General features: G+C 45.6%; 1 protein-coding gene across 1 annotated transcript; it reads right to left on the reverse strand.

The window, feature by feature from the left end:
* Positions 1-1,513: 1,513 nt before the first annotated feature.
* On the reverse strand, positions 1,514-25,817 carry LOC309351325 (uncharacterized protein; the record flags this gene model as incomplete). Its single annotated transcript, XM_081878898.1, has 19 exons — positions 1,514-2,029; positions 2,612-2,703; positions 5,199-5,365; positions 6,322-6,459; positions 7,237-7,351; positions 9,231-9,359; positions 10,782-10,876; positions 11,732-11,798; positions 13,862-13,921; positions 15,475-15,605; positions 15,853-15,938; positions 16,328-16,448; positions 17,403-17,529; positions 18,757-18,863; positions 20,180-20,291; positions 20,846-21,020; positions 22,829-22,943; positions 24,486-24,620; positions 25,664-25,817. The coding sequence occupies 19 exons, from the start codon at positions 25,815-25,817 to the stop codon at positions 1,834-1,836; spliced, it is 2,322 nt and encodes a 773-aa protein (XP_081735024.1). The 3' UTR covers positions 1,514-1,833.

Consider the following 25,817-nt stretch of genomic DNA (forward strand, 5'->3'; position numbering starts at 1 on the left):
CAACACCCAACTCCTTTGTCAAACGCAAGCATGTCCTTCCCGCTCAATGCCACCTTTCCCCATTGTGGTCATGGAACAATTTGATTTTTATTATTTTAGCTAAGCAGGTGCTGCAAGGTACTGAGTGAGCTGTGCTGGTTTTAAAAAAAAGCTTTCCCAGGCTGGGCAAAAGTCTGTCACTTGTGTGCACAGATTAAAGCTGTCTGTGGACAAACTCCAGTTCCCTCAGCCTGAAAGTGAGATGAGCGCCGCAACCCCATAATCGCCTTTGACTGGACTTAACCGTCCAGGGGTCCTTTACCTTTTTTACCTTTACTTTACAGATTAAAGGTACTTTCTTGCACTCAATGCCTTATTTTAGATGTATTGATCAGTCCTGTTTGTCACCCCTCCTTGGCATTTTCAGCTCATTTTGTTCTACTGGATAGGAATGTTGGCTGTGAAGCATCTTCAGATCACAGGCACTACCCTAAACTGAGCTCTGATCTAAGCTTGGTGGCAGAAAGTATTTCAGCCCCCCTAAAGGAGGCTGGCCTGGAGTTTTAGCCTACCACTGTGCCTGGTACAGTACCTTGGAGAGGAAAACCACAACTGCCCTTTTGTGGGACGTTTCCTTTGAGCCATCTTGTGTGCTGCTAAACAAATCCTCCCCCACCTGCAAGCATTGGACCAGAGACACTACATGCCTATTGCTCTCTTGAGTCATCACCGTGACATGTAACTTGGGGCAATGCCCACACTAGGGTCCATTTTGCCACACTGCTGTTCCCAGCAGCCTCTGTGACACTACAAGAGCTCCTAGTCCGGGAATGCAATTTGGTTGGCACACCCCACCTTTGAGAAAATTGGTTCAAACCATCACTTGCAGAAAACAGCCTAAGGCAGGGGTGGCCAATGTGGTACGTTCCAAATGTTGTGGACTGCATCCCCCACCATCCTTGACTGATGGCCACACTGCCTAGGGCGGATGAGAGTCATAGGAGAAAACAAAATGCTGCATATCTGTGATAAAGTACAGAGTTGGAGGGCAACCGATTAGGTCGCCACATTGGGTGCTGCACTACAGGGGTCTCCACAACGATGCTGTAGAACGGAGCATGAGAGACGGGGGGATTTTGGCGTCACACAGGGTGCTGCTGAAATTTGGGAGCCCAAAGTCCGCCACCGCTTAATTGAGTTAAAACACATTTGAGCCCACCTCCCACATACATAAATCAGAGTCACGTAACATGATAGAGGTAGCAGTGTCTCGACTGTGTAACCAGGCTAAATGCCGCCTTTTGGCTTGAAGGTAAAATTAAAATAAAAGTAAAATTAAAATCGTTACATTCAGTTTCAAAATGAGCTTCTTGCATCTTCTACTACTAACATTGCACCATCTGTTAATTATTTTTTTTTATTTCTAATAGTTCTTCATGGGGACAGGTTGCATAATTCAACTTTTCTTGGTGCAGGGTTTCCATTTTTAAATTTTTTAGGTCATAGGCCTAGCCAAGTGCTTTTTTTCTGGGGGTACACATACCCCTAAACATTTTGTGAATCTTTGTAGTTTTGTCCACATTATTTTTCCCAATTTGAACTATAAAATGGTGATTTTCTTGAGTCAAAATGAGAGTACCCCTAAACATTTTTTAAGAAAAAAAGCACTGGGCCTAGCAATAAAGAATGGTGAAGAGGTAAAGGGAAGATGGCGAGACCCAGCCAGCCTCCCTTCCTCTTCTCCTGATGCAATCACGGAGCCCACCTTAATTCAGTTCAAAAGCAGGCCCAGGTAGGAGAGAGAGATGTTGGTGCATCTGCCCATTTCAGGGTGCAGAAGGGGCTGCCCGACTCTTAAGTCAACTTCCAGCGCTTTGCCACAGGCCACTGCTGAGCCTTGAGCCTTGCCACATTCACGCTGGTGGCACTGATGTCTGGAGAAACTGGCTCATACGAACGGAGGGAGAAGCTGGCGGACAAGAGGCCCATCCGGACGCAATCATCTATGTCTTCTCCAGCAAGCAGCCCAGCGAGGATTCCAGCCATTAAGCTGAAGAGAGAAGAGGCCAACTCAGCTTACCAAAGGAAAAGACTAAGCTCTTCAGCAACTGAAGTTCACCGTTTATGGTGGTTTTATTTTAGTGTTCTCATCCTGCACCCCAGTATAAACCCCTTGTCCCTCTCCCAGACCCACATTTCCCTAGCATCAGAGGATGACTGTGGTGCTGGCACCACCATGAGTAGTTGATGGAGAACCTTTTGAGACGTCAAGGTCTTGAAGGCTCCCATTTCAGCAAAGCCTGACTGCCCCACTAAGAGGCTCCAGGTGCTTTTTACAATTGCGGCGTCTGGAGGCACGTGGAGCAAAGATGTCAATGTCTTGTTGAGACTTAATTGCCTCCATTTCTCTTTCTTTCATATAAAGGCTCAGGAAAATGACAGCTCACAATAAGCCTTCCCGTTTCTCTCACCACCTCTGGATAAATATTTGGACTAGTGATTCCTTAGCAATGCCGTGTACATGCAGGCACTGTTATGTTGTCACAGCAACCAGGGGGGCAGGGGCCAAGGAGAGGAAGGTGGAGGAGCCTGATGCTATGGCAGGAACCTCTCTGGGCAGCTGGCAACATACCTGTCACCTGCTCCAGAGACATTGACTATCTCCTCCGCGGGGACAGGGATCGCTGGGTAGTGAACAGCACACAGCTCTTCTGCAGCAGTGGCCTGTAAGGTGAGATAGGAGAGAGAATGGGGGAGACACCCTGAACCTGGAGAAGTGTAAGACGAATGCCAGCTCCTTTTATACACTGTCAGGTGAATGCTAGAGGTAGAAAAGACCCTAGAGGTGGGGAGCCAGAGACCCAACTGAACTACGCATGGAGTTGGCACGAGAAGGGAACTTCTCATTCGTTTCAGGAGAAGCCAGTGCGGTGAAGAGGTTAGCGTGTGGGACCAGGACATGGAAGTCCAGGGTTCAAATCCCCACCTGGGTCACGAAGCTCACTGGCTGGCCTTGAGCCATTCACGGTTGCTCAGCCTATGCAACCTCACAGGGTTTTGATCATAGCTGTCAACCTTCCCTTCTTTTGCAGGAAATTCCCTTACTCCAGCGCCGTTTCCCACTGCTATCCTGGATTGTTAGATATCCTGTAGACTGTCCCCGGGACAGGTGAGGCTGCTGATCCCTTATTTTCAAATCTGAAAGTTGACAGCTATGGTTTTCATGGTAAAATGAAGATGAGAACTAAGTTCAGTCGTACCTTGGTTTTCGAACAGCTTAGTTCTCGAAGTTTTGGCTCCTGAACGCCGCAAACCCGGAAGTGACTGTTCCGGTTTGTGAACTATTTTTGGAAGCCAAATGTCCGATGGGGCTTCCACAGTTTCCAATTGGCTGCAGGAAGCTCCTGCAGGCAATCAGAAGCCGCACTTTGGTTTTGGAACATTTTGGAAGCCGAAAGGATTTCCAGAACGGATTCCGTTCAGCTTCCAAGGTACAAATGTACACTTCCTAGAGCTATTTGGAATAAAGATGAGATAGAAATGTAACAGTAGTAGAGCGGGTAATAAGCTCTGCTTGATAAAGTGTTGTGTCATACTAGTAAGCAGTTATTACCCTAGGGATCAGGTCAGGAGTACCTCCACAGGTGAAGCTGATTTCTATTTTAGGAGTGATAACCCAAGAAAATTCATTCTCAAATGCCATACTTGCAAATGGACATCCAGAAATCTATTTGCAAATATGGCTAAGTTCCGGCCCCCCCCAAAACATTTTGATGGGTACCACACAATAACAAAAGTTCTCCAGGGGTTTGCAAGTCAACAATTAAAACCATAAAACAAAGATTAAATCTTGTCCAGAATAAAATCATCAACTTGACAGCAGAGTCAGTACAACAGATCTAAAAAGTACGGAAATAACAAGATTGAAAAGTTCACCAAATAGCTGAAAAGTGGGATTTCTGGATTTATTTGTTTTTTAAGGGGTATACACATGTACTCTGCTTCATGAATGCTTTCTTGGACTGAAACTGTTCCATAACAGCAATATTGACTACTCTGAAAATTTCAGGTTATCATTTTTTTCTGAGAAAGTTACTGGTCCTCATGTTCGCAAAGGTTGAGTCCTGCCAGATTAGACCAATGGTCCTTCTAATCCAGAATCCTGTTCTCACAGCAACCAGGCTAGATGCCTGTGGGAAGACTGAGAGGAGGACCCAAGTACAGCAGCGCTCTTTCCAACTTGTGACTCCCAGCAGCTGGCATTCAGAGGCATCTCTGACCAGCAGTGGAGGCACAGTATTGCGGTAGGTTGGTAGCCGGTGATAGCCTTTGTCTTATTCTCCTCCCTTAAAGCCATCCAAGTTGGTGGCCATCGTTGCCTTGTCTGGAAGCAAACTCCATAGATTTAACTATGCACTGTGGGAAGAAGTCCATTCTTTTATCCGTCCTGAATTTTCCCACATTCAGCTTCATGGGACGTCCATGAGTTCTAGTGTTATGAAAGACGGAGAAAAACTTCCCTTTGCCTACACAATCTACTGAAAACTCAAAAACCAAAGTGAGGATGGGACAACATTTTTAATAGCTTCCATTTTTCTGCAATATTTGAATTCCGTCTCCCAGGGTCAAATTTCTGCCTACACTGACATTATCCTCAGATAGATAGATAGATAGATAGATAGATAGATAGATAGATAGATTTCTTATTAAATTTTCTGTGTTACAATTTAGAATACTCATTTAATCATCCTTAAAATATCAATGACTTCCCTTCTTCTCCTTCCATGGTTCATTTTGCCGATCATAAATCCCTGAATATTTTACATATACTAAACCATTCAGCACTCCATTATTACATCACATCAAAACTTATTTACACTGCTGAATTTATCTTAATGCTGCCAACGCTTTCAAGTGTACACAATTTCCCCCCATATATTCAATAAACATTTTCCAGTCTTCTCTAAACGTATGTTCTTCTTGTTCTCTTATTCTGTATATTAAATCTGCGAGCTAAACGTCAGCTTAAGTTGCCACAATATCCCTAGATTTTTAATGCTTAACTGTCAAAGATTTCCTCCCAAGGAACTCTGGGAAATTGTGCTTGATGTAGAATTTTGCATCAGACTTCCCTGCCTGTCAAGCACCTTTTACCTGTAGCTCACGCCTCCTGCCTTCACTGTTTTTATCCCTTCAAGTTTGCTGCCTCGTGCTCCTACCTTGTTGAAAGTTCCAGGGTGAAGAGAAAGCCTCCCATCCATGTTCCGGCCACAAACCAGGACACCATGTTGGCCAAGTGTCACAACTACGCAATGCAACTCTCCCAGTAAGGGCCGGACCAGGGTCAGAGAGGTTTTGACAGCATCTTCCAATGTAGATGGCATATCTTTAAGAATGAAGGAAAATTATTCACAGAGCATCAGTGCCACCCATAGGGTTGGGACCCCTAGAGTCATCTAGTCCTGCAGTGCAGGAATCCTGCCCACAGCTATCCCTGGCTGGGCTCAAATCACCAACCTCCTGGTTGACAGCCAGACGTGCTGAGCCATTGTATCACAGAGTTTTGCTGTAAACAGCTTTGATATATTTTACGGAATGGCGGCAAACAAGTATTTTTATACATAAAATTGTTGTCATTGTCTTGTCATTCTGGGCTACAAGTGGGGAACCTTTTTCCTAGGTAGGGTCATGGTAGGAAAAGTCAGCTGGAAGGGACTAATGGTGGTGGTGGACAGATGGTGATCTAGTGACAGATGTGTTTGTAAGACTGCATGGTTCTACATCAATAATGGGGAACCTGTGGCCCTCCAGGTGTTAAAGGTAAAGGGACCCCTGACCATTAGGTCCAGTCATGGCCGACTCGGGTTGCGGCGCTCATCTTGCTTTACTGGCCGAGGGAGCCGGCGTACAGCATGACTAAGCTGCTTCTGGCGAACCAGAGCAGCGCACGGAAACGCCGTTTACCTTCCCGCCAGAGTGGTACCTATTTATCTACTTGCACTTTGACATGCTTTCGAACAGCTAGGTTGGCAGGAGCAGGGACCGAGCAGTTGTAGCTCATCCCGATTCGAACAGCCAAGCTTCTGATCAGCAAGCCCTAGGCTCTGTGGTTTAACCCATAGTGCTACTGGACTACAATTCCCATCATCCCCAGCCAGCATGGCCAATGATCAGGGCTGATGGCAGGTGTGGCCTGAAGCACGCAGGTTCCCAACCTGGGACAAACAATACTAAGATAGTTTGGCCACAGTCTGACTCAGTATATAAAGCAAATGCAGTATATTCCTAGCTTTGATGGAGGGGACAAAAGATTCCTAGTCTCCACTCTCAACAGTTCCTCACCTGCCGAAACAGGATGTCCCAGGGTCCGGTTGATTGCTCTTAGTTCCCGTAGATTGGGAGATATGCAAGCCAGGGCTCTCCAGCTTTCTGAAAGGAATGGCTTAGAAGCCTTGTCCACATCTGTCGGCTCGTAACACACTTCAGAAGAGCATCAAATGGGGTTAGTCGATAATGACCCAACAAACGTGAATCATGTGTATTCAATGATGCATCTGTCTAGTTTACAGACATTGCTTTCTATTAAAATGTCCAGGGCAGCACCAATGCTATAAATCTGGTTGGCTGCTGAGAAAAGCACCAGGGCACACACAAAAAACCAGCTTGGACATGGAGCTTTAAAGTCCAGACCTGTGCCTAGAAACACAGCACAAAGGGACGCCCAGATGAGCCCTCCACTGACACTCAAAGATGTCACTATTCAAATACAATGGTTAATTCCCTGTTCATAGTCACTTGAGATTTCATCACATTGCATTCTTAAAATGTTGATTTACTGTACAAGAGCTAAATGCAAAGAAAAAATATATATCCTTGTCATCAAGATTCTATTTATATGCCACCCTCTCTCAGAACACAGGGTGTTGAGCGTAATAGTTTTTCTGCGGTTTGGAAATAAGCAGCAAAATAAGCCAGAGTGAGATGATGCCGGGAACATTCCCTTACTAGGAGAAGGTGGAAAGGGACGTAGCTCAGTGACAGAGCAGCTGCTTTGCATGCAGAAGGTCATAGGTAATATCCATGATGTTGCCACATAGGGCTGAGAGAGGCCCCTGCTTGAAACTCGAGAGCCACTGCCAGTCAGTGTGGACAATACTGAGGTAGATAGACAAAAGGTCTGATTCTGTATAAGGCCACTTCCTATGTTCTGTTAACACAATGCATTTTAGGCTGTGCTTTGTGAGTGTCCCTTCTTACCTGCTAGGTGATGTTCCCTGGCAATCTGACAGACATACTGAATAGTGGACACGGGCACATTCCCATCAATGCACACAAGTGGGGCTGAGCACAGAGTCTCCTTGAACGTGGACACCTGAAGGAAATTGCATGAGAGACAGACAATATTGGCAATTGGAAATCCATGTTTATTCCAGGAATGAGATGTTCCTCTTTTCCTAAAGTAAAAGAAGGAAATTCTGTGGCTGGGCATATGCCACTTGGCCCAGTGACACCACTCTGCTGCAGATCCACCATCAGCAACAGACCCAGGTCCCTTGCAGAAGCATGTAGCTCCAAGAGCACCAAACTCAAAGGAAAGTGAGTCCCACAAGTGAGTGTTGCCACGACTCAGCTTCAAATTCTGGTGGGATGGGTGGGACCAGCTGCTGAATCATCTCCATAGCTTTAGTCCTGGTCTCAAGAACCCTGATGTCATTCTTGAACTCTACAGCAGTGCCTTAGGATGATCTGTACCTGCAGCCTGAGTTATGCCATTGTAAGCCTTGAAAAAAAGCTTACTCACACTGGGACTGGAGCTAGGACAAAAATGAACTTTTTGTGGATCGGAAAGTGATGGGGAAACACTATAAAAATGTGGGATGGTGATGTGACGGCATATAGCCAACCTGCAAACACATCAGGATGCTTAGTAAGGAGCAGATATTGAGCCATCTTTGCACAAGCAATTCAGGATGCTCCATGACCAGGTCATCTGGCAGAGCCTCAGAAGGAGGTCTCCAAGGTCTAGGCCAGGCTTCCTCAACCTCGGCCCTCCAGATGTTTTTGGCCTACAACTCCCATGATCCCTAGCTAGCAGGACCAGTGGTCAGGGATGATATGAACTGTAGACTCAAAACATCTGGAGAGCCGAGGCTGAGGAAGCCTGGTCTAGGCAGATGCCTTCCGCACTGAAACCAATGGGGCTTAGTTCTCAACAAACATGAACAGGATCCAACAAATCCAAGGCATTCACATTATTTTAAAACAAGCAGTAGAATCATATGGTTACTTAGAAGTAAGGCCTGTTGGTTTCAATGGGATATGCCCCCTGGTAAGTAGGCATAGGATTGCAGTCCCAACCCTGCTATACGAGTTAACTAGTGTAGACCTAGCCTAACGTTTTGCCCAGCATCCTAGTCAGGGGTGGGAAACCTCTGATCAAACAGAGGTTGCTGGACTGCCATTCCTATCATCCCTGGCCACACTGGCTCAGGCTGATGGGATTTGTAGTCCAGCAGGCTCCCCGCTCCTGCTCCAGCAGCCTCTTGCATTCACTGAAGGCGACACTGCAAGCAGCATCCATCAACAGGTAGAAGCCGGCAGAAATTCTGAGGCACTTTTGTTGCTGTGTTATTCTGTGGGAATCCAAGGGAATCATATATCGTTTAATAGCTGTGCCTCCTTTTTTCCTTCCTTTAATAAATGAAATGGGGATCGGAAAAAGGTGGAGAGAGGGTGGGAACAATGACCACTTTTTTCTTTCCAGGAGCTAAGCTCCAGTCTTTTAAGGGTCTTGTTGATAAGTGGATTACTGGTAGGCATTCATACCTTCTTAACCAAACAGTATCAGCTGTTAAGTGCAGACTTGAGTTTTTTCCTCCAACAAGCTTTTTTTTATTAATGGGAGAAAGGGTGGGGTTGCACCTGAATCACTCCTAATCACCCCTTCCATTAAGTGTCCCAAAAATACGCCTCAGCCACCAAGGAGGCTGTGTTTATCTGTGTTTCTACAGCTCGGCACGTCCAAAAACACAGAGTCTGGAAGGAGTTGTGGGTGGAGGCGGCAGTGGCAGAAAGGTGGCTTTCAGCACTCCATCACAGTGCCGCCTTCCAGAATTACCCAGTTCTGGATTTCCCCTTTGTTTCCCTCCTAGGTACCCTGAGAAAATATCCTCTGCCCCTTAGGAAAGCAGAGGGCTCCATAAGCAGAAAAGAGGCACTGAGATTTCACGCCGTACGCAGAAGGGTCTTACGTATTGCTCTGTGATCTGCTGGTGGATGTCCATGTCTCCCAAGCCCAGGGAGAGCTCTCCGCTGCTTGTGAACACGGAACAATAGGTGGCTGTGTTGTGCCCTTCCAGTCGCAAGACACCTCTCATGTCCTCAAGGTAAGGGGAGAAAGACAAATTTAGTGTTCTGTTTTCTGCAGCTCATTCAGAGCAAAATGCCTGCCCAGCTAGTGAATGTGCTTCCTCATCTGCATGATGAATCTGGCCTCCAGTTCAAGGAGACCTGGAATAACACCACAAAGCAAATGTTAATCCAGGAAGCGTCACATAGGCGCAGACTGGGACAGGTAGGCACATCCCAGATGCACCTGGGTCTCACTGATATCCCTGGCCCTGGAGCATGCAGGCCTCTCAACTTTCCCCAGCTCATTTCTGCTGCCTTCTAAATCTGCTGCCTCAATTCCACATTCTCTTTAGCTTAAAAGAGGGGCGGATGAATCATTCTAGGCCAGAGAGCCTCATTCCCTTTTGGACATCCTTCTGAGGGTCCCATTCCAGTGGTGGGTGGAGACTGACACAACAGTGGGCAGAAAAAGGAATGTAAAATTTACATCTTTTGTACAGTAGGCTGCTTTCTGTGCACAAGCCACTCTTGGTCCTCCGTCCAGACAAGGAAGAGCCATTATCAGAGTTCAAAGACACATTCCAGCCAGGCCTTGCTTACTCAGGGCTGTGACCTGGAGCGAGGCAGATGTAGTCTGGGGAGAGTTTGGAGGGTCAGGTGGATCTGAGATTCCCCTCCTCTAATTTCCCTGCTATGGAAAGGCTGTAGCTCAGTGGCAGAGCATCTGATTTGCCTGCAGAAGGTCCCTGCTTCAATCCCTGGCATCTCTAGTTATATAAGAAGAAGAAGAAGAAGAAGAAGAAGAAGAAGAAGAAGAAGAAGAAGAAGAAGAAGAATTAATTCATACCCCGCCCATCTGGCTGAGTTTCCCCAGCCACTGGGCGGCTCCCAATCGAGTGTTAAAAACAATACAGCATTAAATATTGAAAACTTCCCTAAACAGGGCTGCCTTCAGATGTCTTTTAAAAATAAGATAGCTGCTTATTTCCTTGACATCTGATGGGAGGGCGTTCCACAGGGCGGGCGCCACCACCAAGAAGGCCCTCTGTCTGGGTGCCTGTAACTTTACTTCTCACAATGAGGGAACCGCCAGAAGGCCCTCGGTGCTGGATCTCAGTGTCCGGGCTGAACGATGGGGGTGGAGACGCTCCTTCAGGTATACAGGACCAAGGCAATACTGAGCAGCACAGAGTGGCTATGGAAATCCAGCCAGATGGGTGGGGTATAATTAATAACATTATTATTATTATTATTATTATATATGGACCTCACCTCTGACTAGTTATGAGGCAGCTTCCTGTGTCCCTAAAATGAAGAGCTCCCACAAGGAATCTCATAGTAAGCAGAGAGTGGGTATCTGGGACTGGAATGATGAAATTTTGTGATCTGCAGTATGAAAAACAGCCACCCTGCTACAGATTAGTTTAGAATAACCATAAGCTGTGAGCTACCATATGCTTGCAGTAGCGTAGGACGGACTCTGAATGCTCATCCTTCCCCATGACGGAGATAAAGAACGGGGTCTTCCCAAGACGAGTTAAGCAATCTGAAAATGGAAGAGAAATGGAACAAAGCTGGATTATCTGCCAACTACCCTAGAATCTGAAAATCAAGGTAGAAGCATTCTGGGGTCATCAGTCAGTGAAATATCTACTGCACTCTTTTTAATTTATATAGGAAAGTGCCTTTTACCAGGCCAAACTATCCATCTAGCTCAGGATCAATAATCAGGCTTTTGAACAGCTAGGAAATACCTGAGAGATGCCCTTTTCCCACTCCTTACTGAGGATGATGCAATCTAGGTCTGCATGTGAGGAGAGGTTGCAGTTTGAGAGGGAGACTAAGAGAGACGTAACACTCTCAGAATCATGTTCTGGCGGGATTCAAGCGCATACTGACAAATTCAAGTTGCACAAATGTTGTTGGTTGGGAGTCTTGCGCAACAAATCCACTTCCCCAAAAGATTGGACCTTTTGCAATAAAGAACACACCCTGTGAAGTGTGGGATAACACTTCGTTTGATGCAACATCTTCAAACCTCCCCACAAACAAATCAGAATGGGACCTCATTAAATATCCAACATTGTCTAATCTCCCTGCAAACAATTGAGGATGAATGTTCAATAAACAGGTCATGTGGAAGTGCCAGAACAGAGTGTTTTGGGGTGCTGGCTGTCTCCCTAGAGATCTGGGAGCAATGGACTGTTCCCACAACCTGTCTATTTGTAAATAAAAAGCAAATATCAAAAGCACCAAACAAGCCCATCCAATGACCTCCTTCCCAACAAATCTGGGGAGAGTTGAGACCCTGGAACTTCCTAGCTCAATGATGTGGGGGCTGAGCATAGCAATATGCTGGACCCAGTATCTCCCTGCAGAGAGCAAAATTAGAATAAATTACCTGCTAGATTTCTCCCCACACCACCAAACGACTGTCTCACTATTGATGGATTTGTCTGTCCTCCGCCCTGCAAATGCAGAGAAATTAACAGAACAGGACAAAAATTAGATATGCCTTGATTTTCCCAGCTGGTACTATAAAGCTACTGCTGTCAACACTGGCTCCAGTTAAACCCAAGTTCTCTGGAGACTATTCTACTTTATGTGATCTCATGGGACTGGAACACAGGAAGCTGCCAAGTTTAGACTATTGATCCATCTAGTTAGCATTGTCTACTCTGACTGGCAGCAGCTCTTAAGGATTTCGGAAAGGAGCTTTTCCCAGCCCGATAAGAAGACACTAGGGATTGAGCCTCAAAACTTCTGCATGCAAGGCAGGTGCTCTGACAATCACCTATGGTCCTTCCCCATCCAAAATGAGCTAGGCTACAGCCATTCCTTACAATAAACTTATTTCTGTCATCAGCTGAGGTTCCCATATTTCTTCTAGAAATGGAAAATCTATAAAATCCAATCATCCACTAGGCCAACATTCATCATGGTTTGTACTTTTCTTCTCTGTCTCCAAGGATTAAGAAGTGTTTTCTTAGTTAATTGTTAATTAAACAACCATCGCACTCTTCCATTTCTGTCTTCATCCACTTGTCAGCTAATCAGAAAGGAGGCCAGAAATTTGGCTAGGGAACTCTGCTCACTTTTACCAAAGAGGTGTGTCGCATCACTTGGCATCAAATGTTCCACTAGATGACATAGGGTGAACAACTCTATTTATCAGCTTTAAACCCTCTTCTTTTTCCGCACTCCGCAGAGTTTTCATCACTTATTATGGAACGTTTTTATTTCTCTTAGCTCATGGGTCCATGTGTATGATGATGACAACCATCATTTTTATCATAGCAACACCTGTGACCCAGAAGAAGTGGCTGGGAGGCAAGTTGTACCACACCTAGGCACCACAAGGCAGTGTTAAGCTGCCGCTGCTGCAACCTGCCTATGGAAGAATGCTCCCTTCTTTCCTCCTGTAGGGCGCTGGCATCTCTGGCAGCAGGAAACAAGTAGCTTACTCTCTGCACCACTGTGGTAAATTGCCCGACAAACTACTGCATTACAGTGACACTGCTACATGTGGCCAAAGGGTGGTATTGCAGCTTAGCACAAATCAGGTGGGGAAAAAGGGACCAATAGGCTTTTGCCTGATCCTGTAAACCTTTTGCCTCTGAACCAGTTTCCCAGTCTAATCCAGCCTTCACCAATCTGGTGCCCACCAGATGTTTTGGACTACAATTCCCATCAGTCCTCACCAACATGGCCATGTAGTCCAAAACAACTGGAGGGCACCAGATTGGTGAAGGTTAGTCTAAGCAACGTGTCACTCAAGTACATATTCCCAAACACCAACTTGTTAGGCATGTGTTCCAAAACTGCTGGTTTTACTTATATTTCAATAAATCTTAGATCTACCTGTTTCTAAAGTTATATTTTAATGGTATGCTTCTCATGGATATTTCATATTGTTTTATGTAAACCACTTAGAGGTTTTTGTTGATTAGGTGGGTTATAAATCTTGTTAAATAAATGAATTAATGAGCTGTTCACGTGGGGCAGACAGACATACCTGGGAAAAGCCGTGAGCTAGGGCTTTTCTATTGCACCCTGAAGACTGCTTCCCCCCGCCTTCATTTCTCTGATGACACAAATTCAGCCTTCACATCAACATCATCAACATCTCTATAAATCAGGCATAGGCAAACTTGGCCCTCCAGATTTTTTTTTTGGGACTACAACTCCCATCATCCCTAGCTAACAGGACCAGTGGTCAGGGATGATGGGAATTGTAGTCTCAAAACATCTGGAGGGCTGAGTTTGCCTATGCCTGGTATAAATCCTCAGACGGCCCATTTCTATCTGCCAGATCAGCCCATTTCTAACCACCTATACACCTGTTTGCTTGCCTAACACCTTTTAGGCTTGGTTACCTGCCTGGGTAGTACCTGCTTGCCTCCAGACTGCCAGCCCTTATACCTCCTAATAGTCTGGAAAGGTGACATGTGAGCTCCTTGCATCCGATGAGCTTTACAGCAACAGGTTAGGGTAAGGAAAATGCAGCTTAAATATTGCTAGGTGCAATTACCACTATTGTTGCATCTCTTGCCTTGGCTATGAAATCGACGTTGATGCCACCAATGACCACCTGAAAGGAAAACAAGAGGTGGGTGGATGGGTGAGAGGGAGAAAGCCATCAGCAGAGCTCTCTTCCAGAGCCCGTCTTCCAGGACATGCCCACAAAGCCAAGGCTGAGGAACCTGCAGCTGTCCAGACATGGTTGAACACCAGCTTCCATCAACTCTGACCTTTGGCCATGGGGATTGGTTCTTAGGGGTGCTGGGGTCTAACGCCATCTGGAGGGCCACAGTCTCCCCAGCCCTGCTCAAAGCAGAAGACAACCACAGTTTTTGCAGTGCCACCGAGGCAGTAGAAACAAAGGAGGGTTATTGAGTCCTTGGTGGGCTAATAATGATCAACACTTGGCTTGGTGGATCAGAAGTTGCGCAGGAGCTGATCTAGATATGCCCCTCATATTAATGAAAGCTTGGTGTGCAGTTATCAGACAAGAGAACGAGGAGGCCTGTTTCAAGCAGATGCTTGAAAGTAGTAAATTCACAGCAAGGACAGACAATGTGGTGGCATCTGTTGTATATATTGTGGACTACAACTTCCATCAGCCTCAGCCAACATGACCAATGGTAAAGGTTGGTGGGAGTTGTAGTCCATAACATGGGGGCACCTTGTTATCTATATGTGCCTCACATTATGTTGCATTTTAAAAGTCTTCCATAGGCCACCTTGAGAGGGTTCCCTGAAAGGCAGTGGGAGCAAATAAATCAACTTTGTCCGCAGAAGAATGGTCAGTGCATTTCAACCAAAAGGTTTTCCTTAGGAGCAGTAAAACAAAGTACGTATTGAAAAAAGTAAATAAATGCAAAGCCCTAATGCAAATTGTAAATAAACAACCTCCAGAGAGAAAGTAGAAAATGATTGTCAAATTGCATTTTTAAAAACTCTCAAGATATTCACTGTCCAACATTCAATGCAACATCAGACAGCTGATAAACAACTCAGCATGTTTGCTGGAAGTTATTTTTGAGTATCCATTTTAAAAAGGATGTGTTAGTTTGTGTTAGTGCCCCTGTGGATGGCCTGTGGTTGAAAATGCATTAGGCATTCCTAAAAGTTACTGCTTTTAAAAGCACTTCCTTGAGTCATGCCTCTTTGCTCTTCTTGTTCGATGACTGCAACATTTGCATTTCCAAGCAAGCATCATTGTGACAAAAGAGACATTCTGTTTTCATACACGATTGGTGTACATACATCATAAACTGGCATCAGCGAGGAGTTTGACTAGATGACTTTTAAGATCTCGTCATTTCAGCTCCACATTTGTGACTTTTTGTGTTGTTTTACCTACACTGAGATTATCTCCATTTGAGAAAAAATATTTTGCAGGGAAGCACTGCTAGTCTTAGAGAAGGCAAAAGTGGTGGCTGACCTAAAGACCCTCATTTAACATAGTCTAACCACCAGGTAAGCCTTGTGCAAAGAAATCTGGATGAATGCTCAATCATCACATTGCCTGGAGGAGCCCGAGGCCAAGACCGCAAGGTTAAGGCGATGTGCAAATGAGCTGTAGCAGCCAAGCTGTTTCTTTCTGAGAGAGTGGCAACCCTTACGGAGCAGGCCACTCACTGGTTTTGGTACAGGAGATACATTTTCATTTTGAGCCAAGTCGTCTCCCCAGCCCTGGGCTCTTTGAATCTTGTTCAGGGCCACAGCTATGCGGCTGCCCACCTTGGCGTTGTTCTTGATCAAGGCAATATCTGATATGGGGAAGGGTATGATGAAAGGAAAATAAAAGCGGAAGAACCCAAGAACTAAAAGAAAAGTAGGTGTAAGAAATTGGTGCAAAGATCCCCCTCTATTTTAATTTCCCAAAATGCTGCCAATGTAATGTTGCTCTGGGGCAGTGTAAGATTCCCAGAAAGTATGGAGAACATGGGGGGGGGAATTATGTAATTGGATTTTGAGGAGGGGAAGTAAGAAGTGAGCATTTTCAGGAAAGGATACTGGATCTAAGTGACTCCCCACGAGATAACTTGTTTAGCTTCTGCAGCAAGAAGGGTGTAAGCTCCTTTCCTGTAATCCCTATTCCCCTGCAAATGTAAGAAGAGCAATCTGGATGAGAACCAGTAATTTTATATTTGTATATGAGAAGAGCACAAATAAATCATCTTTCTATCCATAAAAAGGGGGAAATGCATCAGGTAGCCCTATCTATGCTACAAACTTAATAAATATATGCATTGATTATCCAAGGTGAGCTCAGCTCAGGCTTTTAAGTGGAGGAACTTGACTGGAGAAAACCTGCCCCTAGAGGGCACCCACTGGCTGGAGCTTGGGTGTAAGAAGCCGCAGGGATCTGTGGACAACTGCCCGCCCCCCTCTGGCTGGTGCTCTAGCAGGGCTATGGAAACCCAAAACAAACCCAGAACATTTGTGTTAAGAAAAGTTATGGGATTTCACAGCAGCAGCAGCAGCTTACCGAGCCTCTCTCAAAGCCTGCTGGATTGCTTCTTCAATAAGCTGTCCTGAAGCAGCTTGATCCTCAGGGCAGGGCACTGCAATCAGCACTCCACTGGCCAACTGCAAATTTAGGGACCTGGCTGAGGAAGAAAGGTCATTAACTGTGTTTCTCTGCTGAAACAGGTGGCAAAGGTGGCATCACAAATTTCATCGCTTATAGATGTATATGCCTGTGCTTGCAATTTGTTTCTTCATCCCAGTAGCCTCTGATGTCAACTGCTTTGCACCCAACAAAGTTTAATGCAGCCGTCACTAATTTGGTGCCGTCCAGACGTTTTGGACTACAACTCCCATCAGCCCCAGTGAGTGCATAGATACGTGGGGGCAGCCATCCTTTTTTTTCTGTACAATTTCCCTGGAAACAGGTGGCACGTTATGACATACAGTCACTTCCTGGACGACCATTCTGAAAGAGATTTTACCAGTACAGCATCCTGCTACTTAGCAGCTCCAAGTCACAACAGAATGTTTTAAAAATAAATAATTATAGATAATAATTATTTCGCTTACATTACATTCCAATCCACGCGCAGAGCCAAGACAGTGAAACAGGCATATTCACTCTAAAGAGCAGATTGAAACAAGGTGGCCACCCACCACTAACTTCAGTAGGTCCATGCAGTGCTTTTTTTTCTAGAATAAGAGGTGCAGGAACCCCCACCTCTTTTGGACAGACAACCCTAAGTTGTTGAGCTTCTTTCAGCAGAAAAAAAGCCCTGGGTCCAGGGGGGGCTCTTGTCACATGGGGTGTGAGAGGTTGCCAGGGCTGCTGCACCTTCCAAGCCTCAACACCAGCCCTGCTGTTAAGAACAGGATACTGAAAACAAGAGAAGATATCCAAGGATGGAAAGGAGCATGTGGGACAGATTTGTCCTGATCCCATGCACATTTCTTCAAAAGTAAACCCAACTACAATGGGCTTTGTTCCCCACTATGTGGGCAATGAACTGCAGCCTCAGGGAAACTGAGAAACTCATTGGTTTGAACTCAAACACTCCATTCTCAAAAAGCGCAGCGTTCCACAGACAGCTCACCAATCAGCTGTGCAGCATCCTCCTCGTTCTGCACATGATATGGGGCCTGGAAGCCGCTCTGATGGCAGAAGAAGGCTGGGAACTCTCTGGAGTCTCCAAAGGTGGCCACACAGACACCTTGAGTCTCCTGCAGAGGTGAAGAGCGGGGGCAAAGTGAAAATACTGTATGTGATATGAAAGCAAAAGCCATCTTTCTGGGTTATGGACCAAATCACTTACCACTCAACAGAATCAAATGACATTTCCATGATCCCAGGTCAGACCATTGGTCCAGCTAGCTCTTCACTGTCTGCTGCAATGGGCAGGTGTCTTTCTTAGATTGACTAGCTGAGGGCCCTGCTGCCTGGTGATGTCAGGACTTAGGGACTTTTGCACCCATGACACAAGCTGTATCACTGAGGTACAGCCCCTCCCCAAACAGGAAACCCTTACCACTCTCACACAAAAGGATAAAATACATGCCCTTTCCTCCAGCTCCATGGACTTGATAGAATCCGATCTCATGAACTAGATGCAAATCTCTTTCTTGTTTTGTCTTTGAACTGTGTCTACAACCTCAAAATATATACATTTTAATTGCTATAATCTCTATAATGCATGTGGGCTGCCTGTGGCTCGTGGAAGTATTCACTGCAGCCCACTGTGAGTGCACAAGTCACCCAACTACTTTAAAAATAAATTAGGTGAGAAAGTTTCTGTGTTAGGAACTTAGGCCAGTTTCAAATCAATTTGATTAATACTTTGGTTGCGTAGAAACATTCATAAAAACAGATAATTTGCCTCCTTCACCTCCACTACACTCAAAAGAGGGATAGGCATATCTGTCAGTTTCAATTTCTCCTTTTCCCAATGTTAAGATCAGTTTTCCACAATTTAAAGTTCTCATAAAAGTTACTAAGCATTTTAGTGCAAATTACATTCACATGCAATTTTGCCTAATATAGAATTTTTTGCAAAGCAATGTCCCCTAACATTTTTGTAGGTTATTTTCACTAGCATATGCATACTTTGCCCCAGCATATGCTTTTTTGTACACAATACTTGGCCAGAGAACCGCATTGCAAAATTCGGAGAAGTGAAAATTCTGAAAGCTGGCTGTGTTTTGGTTTGCACATCGCTTTGGAAAGTATAAATTACAGAGGCTTGCCTTTAAATGTGAACGTTATCAAATTCTCCACTATCCCTACTTCAGAATATCAGAGTTCTGAGCAGGACAGCCATGACAGTACAACTATCCATTGAAATATGGGAGTAAATTCTACGGGAAGCTGGAACGACAGAACTGAGAAAGGCCAGATTAACCAGCCTCCTGTCTCTTGTTCCTTCCCTCTGCACTGCATTTGTGGCTCCTTACCAGATATTCCAATGTCCTGCCAATATCCAGTATAGACTTCACACCTGCCGAAATCACGGCAACTGGAGTACGGCCTAATTCTGTCAGGTCCGCACTCACATCCAAAGCTGAAAAGGATAGGGAGAAAAGACTGAAAAGACAGTTGCCCTGCCAAATTTCATAGCCACCAAAATGGGCAAACTGGTAGGGTGGGAACCATCATAATTCTGTATTAAAGTAACATATGAAGTTGCCTTATAATGAGTCAGACCATTGGCTCATCTTGCCACTACCATCCACTCTAATTGGCTGTGGCTTTCTACGGTCTAAGGTCAAACAAGACGCAACTTCAGCAGAAGAATCCAAGAGTGGTGCATTCCATGTTGCCACCAGAGGTGAAACAGGAAAGTGCCACCCTGCCCTTTCGCTGCCACCGTCCCTGCTGAAGCCTCCCTTACCTGGGTTGTTTGGCAGCATCCACAAAACGGCAGTGGCGAGATCTCATGGACCAAATGAGAATTCAAGAGATTTTGTGGTATTTCGGTGAGATCTCGGCACTGCTGCTTCTCCATCGGTGGCAGAGGGGGTGGGGTGGGGTGGGCAGCATTCCTGCAGAGGCACTGCCTCGTGGGCTTCTGCTACCTGAGGTGGCTGCCTCAGCCCACCTCATGAGTTGGCTGGCCCTGGATTAATCCTATACATGGCTACTCCAAAATAAGTCATGTTGGTTTCAGTGAATTGTACCCACTGCTTATTTCTGGGGGGACGCAGGGGTACACACACCCTTAAACATTTTGTGAATCTTTGTACTTTTGTCCATTTACTGTATTTATTTTTCCCAGTCTGAACTATAAAATGGTGATTTTCTTGAGTCAAAATGAGAGTACCCCTAAACATTTTTAAGGGAAAAAAACACTGAGTGTACCCCATGGCAAGTGTGTATAGGATTGTAGCGCTAAACGAGTGAATGAGTTTAACTCGATGTGTTTCTAAGTAGCAACTACAAGGTGTGTGGGATGGATCAGTTTTGAGACTGTGCTGTATATGAATTGGGGAGGGTGTCCTGGTTCTCACCTCTAGAACAGAGAGGAAGCAGGGTAGGGAGGGAAGAATGTGGAGAAATGCCATTAACTCAGATGTAGCCCATGTGGTGCCCTGCAGATGCTGCTGGACTATAACTCCCATCATCCTTGTAGGCTGAGCTTATGGGAATTAGCATGCAAAAGTATCTGAAAGGCCCCAAGTTTTCCATTCCTAGAGGAAATCCATAAAATGATAGGTGGTTATAAGCCTAGAATATTCTCTCTCTCTCTCTCTCTCTCTCTCTCTCACACACACACACACACACACACACACACACACAGCATTTAGCATTCAACCTCTGGTTATAAAATTAAAACAGCATTTGGAATTTAATTTCTAGTTATAAAATTAATTCTCTTACTCTTCTCTCCTCCGCGGTGAACCCCTCCAATTCCTCCCGTCACAAATACAGGGATCTTTGCTTTGTGTGCCACAATCATGGTTCCAGCCACAGTTGTACCACCAGACAAGCCCTGTGTGGAACAGCCAGTCATAATCTAGATTGCACAAGACCCTCAGCAAGGAGTGCTTAGATTCCAACCCTCTCACATCGTTCCACCACTGGGCAAAATACAGCAATGTAAGCCAACCTGGGTGGCTCGAAAAGGAGACTAGGCAAATTAATGGAGACAAGGCTATCCATGGCCACTGGTCATAAGAACTGTAAGCTACAGGGATGGAGAACCTGGACCTAATTAAGTTTACTAGGTCACCCCATCTGGCTCGCAAGTAACTGCTTTGGTCACCCTGCATGATGTCCTCTGCTGGGAGAGATTCAGGGGAAATATACCTGTCAATTCTCCTCCACCTCTCAGCAGCTTTCAATACTATCAAGCACTATATCCTTCTGGAGTGGTTGTCTCAGTTAGGGGTAAGTGGCACTGCTTTGCCGTGGTTCCAGTCCTACTGATCCAGCAGGCTCTTCTCGTGTTCTTATGTTATGTTCAGAGATTATGTGTGCTCTACAGAGATTTGAACCAGGGGAACATAAAAGAAAACACACACCCCCGAGAATTCAATCCAATACCTGACTGAGAACGTAGGGAAGATCTCTCCGAGACACCTTTATTGCGTTTTTGCTCTTGGCCAAAGTCTCAAGCTGTTCATTCTGGAGGCCCACGTGGATGCGACCACTTAAAATGCCGATAGTTGCTGGCACAGACCCATTTGCTCTTATTATTTCTTCTACCTCTCTGGCCATGCTGGTGCATTGCGAGCAACGCAAAAGAAAAAGAAGGCAAAATAAGTTGCCATGGTATTAAAAACTGTACTCCATCACCCAATCCCTCACCACACCCTTATTTACATTTCATTTCCTTCCCCTGTGGCTACATAATCTGATGCCTAACAAATCTTGGGTTAGTTTTTAATGGCAATGAGGTTCTTGTGTTATCAATTTATGGCCAGATTGCCAGCACAGGGAAAAATCAGATACAGTGGTGCCCCGCAAGATGAACGCCTCGCAAGACAGAAAACCCGCTAGACGAAAGGGTTTTCCGTTTTGGAGGTGCTTCGCAAAACGAATTTCCTATGGGCTTGCTTTGCAAGACGAAATGTCTTGCGAGTTCCTGCGGGTTTCCCCCCTTTTTTGCCCCTTTCCCTAAGCTGCTAAGCCGCTTATCAGCTGATCCACTGATAAGCCGCTTCTCAGCTAATCGCTAAAAGCCGCTAAACCGCTAATAGCGCTAATCCGCTAAGCTATCAATGGGCTTCCTTCGCAAGACGAAAAAAACGCTATACGAAGAGCCTCACGGAACGGATTAATTTCGTCTTGCGAGGCACCACTGTATGGGGAACCCCTTGGCCTTTCAGATGTTGTTGGGAGTACAGTTTCCATCACCTCTGACCATTCTGCAATGCTGACAGAGGCTGATGGGAGTCCATCAACATCTAGAGTGCCATAGGTTCCCCAATCCCTGCTCAAAAATGTAGGTGGCAATCTGGGATCCCCACTGTCCTAATAGCCCTGCCTTTAGCCAACATAAAACCTATTCTCTAGTATGTCAAGGTTATTGACCAGTGCTATTTTTCTAGAAAAAGAGGTGCTGGAACTCACCATGACCCCCTCCCCTGTTCTCTTATGATGGCAATGGAGCCCACCTGAGAGGTGCCAGGACTAGGTTCTAGTGAGCTCCGGCTGAAAAAATGTCCTGGTTTTATCTATTCTGAATGGCAATCTACATAGAGATAAATCATTTGGTGTATCCTTCCTCAGATTCTACACATTCCCTGATGCGCTGCTTTTCTAATGTCAATGAACTTTCTCCACCCAGAGGAGTGTTCAAGAATGCAATTCCCTCACTTGCAATCTGCAGTGGTACCTTAATCCTAAAGAGACTGTGCCATCTGTTCATTTGCTGTGCAAAGACTGCCCCAGATAGGCTTATCAAGCTTCACTACCATCAAAAATGTATGGTTATAGGAATATGAAACAGGCTTAAGTGGATCCTACCTTCATGCATATGTTTATTACTTGGTGACTGCAACTTCAGGCAATAGCTAGAACTTTTGAAGCAGTCATTGAAGGTCAAATGTAATTGACAGAGCTGTCATTTTTCCTGATGACCTCAGCATTGTTACGGTGTGGCCCGGGGGGGGGGGCTCTTGTGGTGGGTCCCATATTTTCTGCCACTTCCATTTTCTTAAAATTTTCCCCAAAAGCCACTCACCCAGTGGCTGGGTACAATGCAAAATGCATTACTGGCGAAGACCCCTGCCACTCAGCCACCCCCTCAACTTCCCAGGGCTATCTACCTAAATTAGCACATGCAAATTCTATGTAGATTTGTGTCAGTGGCCTCTGCTTCAAGTCCTTTAAATACCTAGCAATGCCCCTGACCTGGTGACCCCAGAAATAGTCCTTTTCAATGAAGGCAGTTCATGAGTTCAGTTTAGCTGCAGATCAACAAGCAATGAGATGTCAGGAGAGGTGTGTGAATGTGTGCATCAGTCTCTGGCTTAGTCCAGCTTGCAGCTTTCACTGTGCAAGAAAATTAGAGTCTCTGCCTACCTCAGATTCTGGGGATATGGCATGCCGTGTGTAATGATGGTGCTCTCCAAGGCAACAACAGGCCTCCTGCTGTCCAGGGCCTCCCTCACCAAAGGATGAATGCGGAAGTCGCTGCCTAGAACAAAATGTAAACACTGTCGATATCTAATGGGAAAGTGTGACAATCAGGGCAGGACTTTGGGGCAGGAGTCCAGGGCCTCAAAGAGCAAAAGGGCTCCAAAATACAGCAGGGCTTTGCTTGCATTTTGAAATGTAAGTGAAGTGACACACATGATCATTTAAAGAGGGAGCCCCTGTAAGGCCATTAAGGGTGCAGTCCAAACTCTGGTGAACAGCAGCTGGGCTCAATGGAATGTGGGAACCACTGCCACATCTGTAGCCCCCACCGCTCACGCCATCCAAAACAGAAGGCAAGGTGGAGGAGGAGTGGAAAATTTTGTATTTTTACTAGACCTGCGCAAGGCTGCCATAGCAGAAAACTCTAGATTGGGGCCATCCACCCCCTGCCCTCCTCCCACTCCTGAAATGCCCCACGGGGGGGGGCACACATGCACCAGCTACCACCTATGGGAAACCTCAGTGGCAGCTGCTGCCAATGTGTTGTTTTTGTCAGGAGTTCAGCCTACACTGGAGTAGGACCCTGGCAGAGACACGCGCCCGACTGGCATGTTCCCTCCATCCTGGTCGATCATTCAGGAGCTTCATTAGCTTTCTTCAGCCCAAACATCACAGCGACTGATGCCAACAGACATCGGCACACTTAGGGATCTGCAGAGTCTTCGCAGCTTTGCATAACAGACCTCAGCAACTCAGCATTTTGGCTAATCTACTTTATTTACATATAAACACACACAGAGCACTGCAACATGGTTCCCCCCTCTCTCTCTAGCATCAGACCACAAAGAGAAAAAGGACAAAGGACAATAGTCCCACTCCATGGAACACAGTAACACAAACATCCTGTCTCCACCACTTCCCATTCTGTGGAGTCAAAACATATACCCTCATGTGAAAGACAACAATCCTATGACTGCAATCATAGATCAGCAATTCTAACAGTTTTGTGCGGGTGCAGTTGGGGCTTCTGAGGCAGCAGAGCTACTCCACTGGCAGAGCCCAGCACAGCCAAACAGAGGGGGACAGAGGGACACTGTGGTCTCATCCAAACCCCCTCCAGTGCAGTAGATTTAAAAATACCTAACTATACAACTACTCATGATGTGTATTCTGAACTACAAAAAGCCTGGGTTTTGAAAGCAGATTTGTTACATTAGGACAGTGGCGGACTTTGGGCTCTCAAATTCAAGCAGCACCCTGTGCAACACTAAAATTTGGCGTATGCTTCCCCTTCTCGTGCTCCGTTCTGCAGCACTCTTGTGGTGCTCCCTGCAGTGCGGTGCTCCATGTGGCCAAACTAGTCGCGCTACCCTAACACTGCCTCTGAACTAGGGTGACAGAGAGCATCAATCCACTACAAATGCACAAATTAAATGCTCCGGTGTGCACTTGAATGCACCCTGCAAAATAATGGCAGTCTGAGGGAACCCTGACTGATAATGAGCTATCAGGTGATGTACATGTATGCATGAACCAGCCTTAATACCGCACACAAGGGTGGCATAAAAAAGAGAATGCAATCTCTTCAAGAAACACTCACTGTTCAAGTATCTTCTTATTTGGAGAACACGACAAGCCACTGAAGCCACACGGCCTCCCAAGGTAAAGGCAGGTTTCAAAATCATTCTTTGATTGAAGGCCAATTCATGAAGACCAACGCTGTCAAAAAGTGGGTCTGAAAGGAGCAAGGTTTGTGTCTGTTCTCAGACTTTCGTTGACTTGCAAGCCGGTCCCTTCCTTATCATTTATTTAGGCATTTATTTCATTGTATCATCACATCACGCCCCTCAAAAGTGGCTTCGAATGTGTAGTCAAAGACCACAAGTAAACCCATCAATTTATAAAACTGCATAATATTCATGATAAAAGAGAAACTAAGGGAGAATGGAAATGAAACAGAGAACCTCAGATTAAACCTCAAACTTCCTTTTTCAAAGTTTTCCAGCCCAAATGGAAGCTCACGGGAAGAGCATCTGCCTGTCATGCAGAAGGTCTCTGGTCCTACCCTCAGCATCTCGTAGGAAGGCTGGGAGAGGTTCCTACCTAGAATCCTCAAAAGCTGCTGCCAGTCAGTGGTCTGAGTATGGCAGCTTCCTACATTTCTAACTATAATAGAATTACAAAAGACACAAGCTAAAAATTCAGGTAACTAGTCCAGGACCAACCACACAATTTAGTGCTCTCGGCCTTGCATTACAGGATCACTATAATTAGAGTTCCTAGAACAATTTATCCAAAATTAGAGTGATTTCTCCATTCGAGTTAAGGACTGAGTTACATGGTGAGGTTTATACTGCTCAGCTTAGTTAGCTCAGCACCAAGTATACTATTTGTGTATATCGTTTTAAAGGCATACAAATTGTTGCTGGCATTGCACACAGGAAATTTTGTGTGCTAGCCACCCTGATGTGAAATACTAAAAACTAAATATCAACTAAGTTTACCTTTCAGGCAAATGCAGTTTGGTTTCACTATGAGTCCTTTTAAAAACTGTCTACACTTTGTTGAAACTAAGCAAGAGTCACCAATGTATTCTTAAAAATTAACTTACGCTACTCTCCTGAGCAAACCCTGCATTCTTAATGATAGGACCCTCATTTTTATTTCAGGTTTCACCCAGCTGCACCTCTGATTCTTCCCACCCTCTTAGCAATCTGGTATTTAATTAGCATTGGCCTTTGACAGCAGAAGAAGGTGGCAATGTGTCTGGTTCCTTACCTCTACGAGCGCTCCTTGTTTCCACCATATGCTGGCTGAACTTTCCATATGACCAGCGCTGCAAGAAGATGAGCCTGTTGGGAATTGCAACAGACTGATCTTGGCTCCAGCTGTCCTGCATTCCAGCCATGGACTCCACGCCAAGCAAGTCCAT

The sequence above is a fragment of the Podarcis erhardii genome (assembly GCF_964252035.2).
Source record: "Podarcis erhardii genome assembly, chromosome: 10".
Taxonomy (NCBI): Eukaryota; Metazoa; Chordata; class Lepidosauria; order Squamata; family Lacertidae; genus Podarcis; species Podarcis erhardii.